Here is a 7,811-nt window from a genome sequence, read left to right as displayed (position 1 = left end):
AACCCAGCTTCTCAGATTATTTGCTCAGCATACAGGTTGAATAAGTATGGTGAAAGAATACAACCCTGTAGGACATCTTTCTTCATTTTAAACCACTCAGTGTTCTCATGTTGTGTTCGAACAACTGCCTCTTGATCCATGTACAGATTCTTCATGAGCACAACTAAGTGTTCCGGAATACTCATACTTCACAATGTTGTCCATACCTTGTCATGATCCACACAATCGAAAGCCTTTGCGTAGTCAATAAAGCACAGGTAAACATTTTTCTGGTATTCTCTGCTTTCAGCCAAGATCCATCTGATGTCAACAATGATATCCCTCGTTCCACAGCCTCTTCTGAATCCGGCTGGAACCTCTGCAAGTTCTTTGTCAATGTATGTTTGCAGCTATTTCTGTATTACCTTTAGTAAAACTTTACTCCTACATTTCTGGCATAGTAGACCATATATTTACCCTAGTAAAAATGGCCAATACCAGTCCATTTCAGCTCACTTATATCTAGGATACCAATCTTAGTGTTGTATTTTCACTTTGGTGAGTTCAAATTTTCCTGTATTCTGCTAATGGACATTTGCAGCTGTTTCTTCCCATTTTGAGTCATGTAAAAATATGGATAGTATTTCTTTTCTTCTACATATGTATTTTTTTAAAGGATTAGGTAATCTATTGCCATCAAGTTGACTCATGGCAACCCTGTGTGTGTCAGAGTAGATCCTGAATCTTTTTGAAACAGACCAGCAAGTCTTTCTTCTAAAGCACCTGCACATCAGTAGCTGAGGCACTCCTAAGGATTAAGTATCGAAGTCTTAATTTGATCCATCATGCTTGTCATCTCACCTTCAGCCAGAATAATTTTTGAATCCCAACGTCAAATATGAGAACTTATCTTTCTCCCTGGTGGACCTTAACCCCATTTCTCCAGCTATTACCAGCAAAGACCAAACAACCTTTGCAGACCAACAGTACCTGGTCTTTACTGAGCTGCAATGTAACCATGTGGTCTTCACCAGCAATCTGAGAAGGTACTTCAGAAACTGGCTATGATTTTCATAGTGTAGCCTCACTGAGTTATGATCATCCTGTATCAAACAAAGGGAATCTCTAAGGTCCTTTGCTAGTATTTAAATCACTGACACAAAATTTGCTCCCTTCAGAGCTAAACTAATACATAGCGGCCATCTGTGTCTTCCTCCTGATTTGTGCTGTGGGCACATTGTTATACCTTCATAGCCCAACGACATTTTTAGTACACAAAAGTTAACACATAGAAACAAAGAAGCTCCTCCTCTACACATGAAATTTAAGTTTTATTTAAAAATAAGTCAGACTTTATATACATTATTCTTTTTAAAATGAAAACTCATGTCTTAACATTAAGCAATGAGTCAATATTACAAAACTGTTTACAGCAATAATTAAAGTAGATATAACATTTTACCAGTGTAAAATGTCACAGAATTCAAATCACAACTTGGATTGTCAATGATTCAAGTGTTTTATCCCAGACAAGCAGGGTTGATCAGTAGAAAATGACGTCCCTTCAGGATGGTGGTCCTAGATCCTTCATCATTCAGGCACATCACATATCACACCATGGGGTAGCTGGCTGCCGTGGCAACTCCACAGTGGTTGTTACGATCTTTGGCCATCTTTATGTACCCTTCTAAGCCCCAATGAACACCCCAGCTGAAAAAAGAGGAAGAGTTCTTTGTTATACAAAGATATCAGGTATATCTGAGTTTTATTAATAAAAGCAAACACTAAGTATGTCCGAAGCCATTGGACTCTTGGGCTGTTTGGGATTTATCTTTCAGATTTTAGAGTATCAGGAGGTAGGTCTTTATTGTTGTTATTGTTAAGTGCCATCGAGTCGATTCTGACCCACAGCAACCCTGTATAGGGTTTCCAAAGGGCAGCTGGTGAGCTTGAACCACTGACCTTGCAGTTCAAACAACTTTACAGTCTGACACATTAGCCCACAGTGCCACACCAGGGTATTACTTACACATTTTTGAGTCCTAAACCTATAGACCCAAGTTCTTGTGTGTCACAAATGATGAAGTCCTCAGCAGCCAACCCACTCAGGCTGCTGGACAATCACTTCTGGAAAAAAACATCACTGTCAGCCCTGAGGAGCACTGTTCTATTCTGACACACCTGAGATGGTCACTATGACTTGATGGCACCTGCTTATTTTGGGGGGTTTTAAACCTACACATAATTTCTAAATCTCAACTTTAAATCCTAATGTGGCGGTACCAGCCCAATAGCACTTAACAATAACAACAATGTGGCGCTAAAGGATAAGTACTTGATTGCTAACTGCAAGGTCGGCAGTTCAAACCCATAGCTGCTCCTCAGAAATCCTATACAGGGTCGAGTCAGAACCAACTCAATGGCACTTAACAACCTCAAATATTGAACTTTCACAGAACTGCAACACTGAGCAAGAGAAAAAACCCTAGGGTCAGGTGTCTTTCAGAATTTCCAAGTATTCAGAAATGCAATGCTAAAAAGACCATTCAGAAGACATTGATATGTCTGTGTTCAGCCCAAGTAGGAGGGAGAAGCCTATTATTTTAGAACTGTGCCTAAGGGCTTGTGAACCTATATCCAAATACTCATTTCAAACAAGAATTCCCTTTTCAATTTCAAGCATATTTGACTGTTTTCAAAAAAATTACCTGTTCTTGACAAGCCAATATTTACTGTTATCAGAGTCTGACCCTTCAAAGCCATAGCCAACCAGCAGAACACCATGGTCCAGATTCTTGCTGCTGCAATGTGAATCATAATAAATTCCTGGAGGAGAGATCAACAGTGGGGTGAGAACTCCAAGTGACTCATATTAATAATTCACCTTATTGATTCATTAAAGAAGACATCTCAAAATTCAGGAAAATGCATTCATACTAATAATGGGATTTGCTTTTATTTGTTAAGGTTATGGGGATTTAGATACTCATCAGCTATAACAGAAATACAAATTTGCACAACTTAAAACCTTGTCATTCTACTCCTAGGATATCACTCTAAAGAAATTACACACAAAAAACAAAGACCCAATTGATTCTGATTAATGACAAACTCATTTGTTACAGGTAGGATTGCCCCAGTTTTTTTGGTTGTACTCTTGATGGAAGCATATTATCAGATTGTTCTTCCACGATCACTAATCCAAATTCACTGCCATCGAGTCAATTGTGACTCACAGCAACCCTATAGAACAGAGTAGAACTATTCCTCAGGCTTTCCGAGAGACTTTAAATCTTTACAGGAGGAACAACGGACAGCCTCATCTTTCTCCCACTGAATGAATGAAATGACTGATGAGTTGTCATTAGCAGCTCAATGCTTAACCTGCAGTGCCACAACAGCTCCCTAGGACCACTTTTATTGTTTACCATTGAGTCGGTTTTGACTCCTAGCGACCCTGTATAAGGTTTCTGAGGCTGTACATTTTGGTAGGAGCAGAAAGGCCCAACTTTCTCCTGCGTTAAGGTTAGTGGTCTAGTAAAATTCATTTGTACCACCCAGGAACCTCAAAGAAGCATATAACATAAAAATATTTGAGCCAAGAGGTTTCAGAAATTAAAAATTACTGAATAAAAACTTTAGGAAATTAATCTTACAGTACAGAAACAGAGGACCCTAAGACCACTAAAAGAGAAGAACACAAGCAGAGTGCAGGACCCTGTCCATAGAAGCAGCAACACCAGAGATGGAGGCAGAGATGAGGACATGGGGAGAGGAAGCAGCTAAGGACTCTGCACACATGGAAAGAGAGGGACTGGGTGCTGGCGGCCAGGAGGAAGGCTTACAGAATGTTCCCTTTGGTTGTTAAAATTATTCTATATTCCTGAGTGGTTCTCTGTACTTCCCCCGCCCCGCCCCTCCCCCCCAAAAAAAGCAGGGAACGGAAGCAAATACTGTTGAATGATTATGCACGTAGGAGATTGTAATCATTGCAATGAAATGATGGTGTAAAGCTGATGTTGTCTCATGTAAAACTATCACTCGGTTCACAATAAAAACTTAAAAAAAAAAAAAAATTGCCATTGTCTGAAATCAGAACTTTCTGGGTTATAGAGTTTTAAATGTCACCACAAGGTAAAAATCTATCTCTGTATCTTTCTTGTGTTCCTCAATGACTTGGAGATGAAACAAAATTATGTTGACATAGAATAAATTCAATCAAGTAATAGCAAACGAAGATTTCTGTCCAAACTCTAAAGACATGATATAACTTTGCCAAACAACAGATTGATATGACTAAATAGGAAATTTAATTTCTCAATTCAAATTTATTACTTTACCACATTGAAGTTTATTTAGGACTTTATATTTGTTGAACTAAAACTCTGTGCAAGTGGTTTTTGTATGAGAGAAAGACAATTAAGCTGTCAACAAATTAAGAATTAAAAAAAAAAAAGAAGTAAAAATGTTACATTTTTCACTTTCATTTTAAATTACTTTGAAGCAATAAAAAAAAAAAGGATGTTGAATAATAGCATGAAAGCCTATTTAGAAAGAAATACCTATAAACGAAGTACTTTGTGTGACTGCCTAATCTTATTTCTCTTTCTTCCACACAGCAAGTGCTGTGAATTTGGCTGATCATTGCTATGTGTATTCTTATAGTTTTACCATACATATTTGTATTTAAATTTAAAAATTAAAAACTTAGGAAAAGCTTATTGTTAATTTGTTGTTAAGTTCAGTCGAATCAGTTCCAACCTACAGCGACCCTGTATAGGGCTTCCGAGAAGTGGCTGGTGAATTTGAACTGCCGACCTTGTGGTTCAAACCAACCTTGCAGTCCAGCGCATTAATCACAGCACCACACCAGGACTGTAAGGAAAACTTTATAGGTCCAAAATTGAAGAAAAAGTAAATGAAGAATTTAAATGCAGCTATTTAAAAATACGATGAACTGTCTATTATCATGGGATAATATTCCGGATGATGTCAACTAGAAACATCAAATGCAAAAATTGCCCATGTTGTTGTTACATGTGCCGTGGAGTCAGTCCCGACCCATAGTGACCCTGTATAGGGTTTCCGAGGCTGTAAATCTTTACAGGAGCAGAAAGCCTCATCTTTCTCCCGCGGAACAGCTGGTAGTTTCAAACTGCTGACCGTGAGATTAGCAGCCTGATTTGTAACCACGCCATCAGAGCTCCTTTACAGCATGTTAAATGCACACCCAAAATTTACACTGTCACAATGGTACATATAATGTTGTTGTGGTTAAAAGTGCCATCAAGTCAGTTCTGACTCATAGCAACCCTGTGTAAGGTTTCCAAGGAGTGGCTGGTGAGTTTAAACTGCCAACACCTCGTTGTTCAAACCAACCTTGTAGTTCAATGCTTTATCCCACAGCGCCACACCAGGAGTCTGGTGCATAATGGTGGTTCTCAAAAAGTTCTACCTAATTTCTACAACATCAAGAAAGATGCCTACCTGATTTGTAGAACTGGAAAGACCTTTGGCTTGCATCAATAGCAATGGAGATGGGACCTATAGTTGCCACCGCCTCCATCAATGCCTCCTCCTCCTGAGCAACATCCACATGGCCGGTATTGTTGGCAGCAGAATACTCAGGCTTGTAGCGACACTCATTTGTATCCTTTAAAAGGTAAACAGGAAAATGGATGAAGATGAACTCCAGAACCTGCAGACTCAGCAGTTTGCAGCTTAATGATTTTCCAGTCAACCCTGCTATAAAGTGGAAGCAAGAAGTGAAATGCAATTGGGTTTAAAATAAAAAATTCTGCAGGTGTCTCCTCAGTGAGATTCCTCTAGAGAGGATTTAGTAAGGGGGTGTTACATGTTCGGACAAGTAAATAGTGCCTTTGTTCTCTCTTAAGTGGAGAAATGTATTCTCCACTTAACACAGACCATCCTCTAGTTATGCGTTAACTGTCTAATCAGAGAATTCAGTAAAAGCTAACAATGTATAGTGACAGCTGCAGACACAGATTCTACTATCTGAAATGTGAGTGCTGACTGAGTAAAGTGTCTTATCCTTGAAAATATTCAACTTTCCATCCAAAGAGCTGGAATGAGAACCAGGTAAGAAGCTCCATTTACCGTTCCAAGATATGGATAGGCATCCTCTGAATCAAGGCCTTTATTTTTACAAACGTACTCGAATGCCAAATCCATGAGGCCACCATTGCAGCCTTCGTTGCCTTCGGACCGTGAGCAGTCCACCAGGTTCTGCTCACTGAGGGCAACAAGTTTGCCAGTTTTCCGGAACATCTGTCCTTCAAGAGCACCAGTTGCACTAAAGGCCCAACAAGAACCACAATGACCCTGAAAAGATAATTTTAACAATTTTCAGTTTACAAGACAAACAGAAAGACTGACAATAGACCATAAATCTCAACACTCTTTTGGGGGGAGCAAATTGCATGTCTCTCCATTGAGACTCATTAAAAGTCAATTCCTTTTTGGCTTTATTATATGAGATGGGGAGTCCTGGGTGGCACTGTAGAATAAGCACTGACTTGCTAGGTCAGTTTGAATCACAAAGTCGGCGGTTCTAACACACCAGCCACTCCTTGGAAACCTTATCTAGGGTTACTATGAGTTGGAACCAACTTGACGGCACTTAGCAACAAGAACATTTGAGACCGGGGCCCTGGTGGTGCTGTAGGACATGCACTGGACTGGAAACCACAAGGTCAGCAGTTTTGCTTCCAGAGTCTCAGGAACTCTATATAGGGTCTCTAGGAGCTGGAGTTGACTTGGTGGCAGTGGGTTTGGGTTTATTCGAGTTGGATCTGAATCTGAATCATGACATACCTGATCCTTCACAGGAGTTACGTAGCCTTTCTCACGCCAGTCCACAGATTTGGGGATATCACCAGAGGGTGATTTTTGGCACATTTTTCCCTTCTTATGTTTCTGGACTTGAAAGCCATTCATCACTTGCCTGAATTCTTCACTGGTCTTCAAAGAAAGTAAATGAAGTGTTGGAAAATCAGGAGAGTATTTTTCTAATGTACTGAGGCGAGGAAGTACAAAGAGTTCCATAATCAATAAATGCCACACTCACCATGTCACCAAAGGCATTCATGGCCATTGTAAAGCCATGTTTCCCTAGGCTGTATTCCTGATTGTGCAGTTCAATCATCTTCACGTTTTTCTCCCATATTGCTCTCCTCCAACCTTCTTCATTCTAGAGGCAAACGTAACTGATTGTCTTTGTTCCCACTTAAAACCCAACCCTCCTCACCACATGGATCAGACTATGGAAGAGACCATGGCCAAAGACAGCTGTGAGTCTGAGTGCTCTCCTCCTAGCTCTGACATAGCAGGGATATGTGCAAACCACTGCATTCAACAACGGGCCTGGGTAAGAGCTGTCCTCTAGAAACTTTTGTCTGGCTCCCAACTTTCAATCAACAAGGACCATTCTCTCTGGGCTCCCTTTGGGCAGTTTCAGGTGATACCAACCACTCCATATGGTTTCTTGTATGTTGACCTCCACTGGTACCATTCTGTATCTAAAGTCTGATCATGTTTTAGAGCAGCTGAGGCTATTCCCACGCAAAAGGCAGCCAGGAAGAGTGAAGGATTCATGTTTCAAAAACCTAACAATGGAAAAGAAATGGGTATCTGATTAACCAACCATTTAAAAAGACATCTTAACTACCTCCTGAAAAGTTACAAGGTGGAGAAAAAACATGTAAATTATATTTCCCAAGTATTTATGCAAAGGTGGAGAAAAAAGTTTAAGAACTTAACGTGGCTGCCCCTCCCCCCGCCGCCCCCTCTGTCGGACAGGGGGCACTGTGCTC

At 40.1% G+C, this 7,811-nt stretch overlaps 1 protein-coding gene across 1 annotated transcript; it reads right to left on the bottom strand.

Moving 5' to 3' along the window:
* Window positions 1-1,589: 1,589 nt before the first annotated feature.
* Window positions 1,590-7,593, bottom strand: LOC102814078 (cathepsin L1-like). Its single transcript, XM_006867668.1, has 7 exons — window positions 7,468-7,593; window positions 7,067-7,189; window positions 6,814-6,960; window positions 6,097-6,321; window positions 5,467-5,632; window positions 2,688-2,805; window positions 1,590-1,689 (listed from the first exon to the last, which is right to left on the bottom strand). The coding sequence occupies exons 1-7, from the start codon at window positions 7,591-7,593 to the stop codon at window positions 1,590-1,592; spliced, it is 1,005 nt and encodes a 334-aa protein (XP_006867730.1).
* Between the last annotated feature and the right edge of the window lie 218 nt (window positions 7,594-7,811).

The sequence above is a fragment of the Chrysochloris asiatica genome, unplaced genomic scaffold (assembly GCF_000296735.1).
Source record: "Chrysochloris asiatica unplaced genomic scaffold, ChrAsi1.0 scaffold00107, whole genome shotgun sequence".
NCBI lineage: Eukaryota > Metazoa > Chordata > Mammalia > Afrosoricida > Chrysochloridae > Chrysochloris > Chrysochloris asiatica.
This window is presented reverse-complemented; position numbering and strand designations above follow the sequence as displayed.

Bases quoted from the DNA above. Each gene is read 5' to 3' on its own strand.
- LOC102814078 (XM_006867668.1), bottom strand. From the start codon at position 7,593: ATGAATCCTTCACTCTTCCTGGCTGCCTTTTGCGTGGGAATAGCCTCA. The intron at 6,322-6,813 runs GTATGTCATGAT...TTATCTTTTCAG, and splicing joins TAACTCCTGTGAAGGATCAG to GGTCATTGTGGTTCTTGTTG. The intron at 1,690-2,687 runs GTAATTTTTTTG...CTCTTTTTTCAG, and splicing joins TATTGGCTTGTCAAGAACAG to CTGGGGTGTTCATTGGGGCT.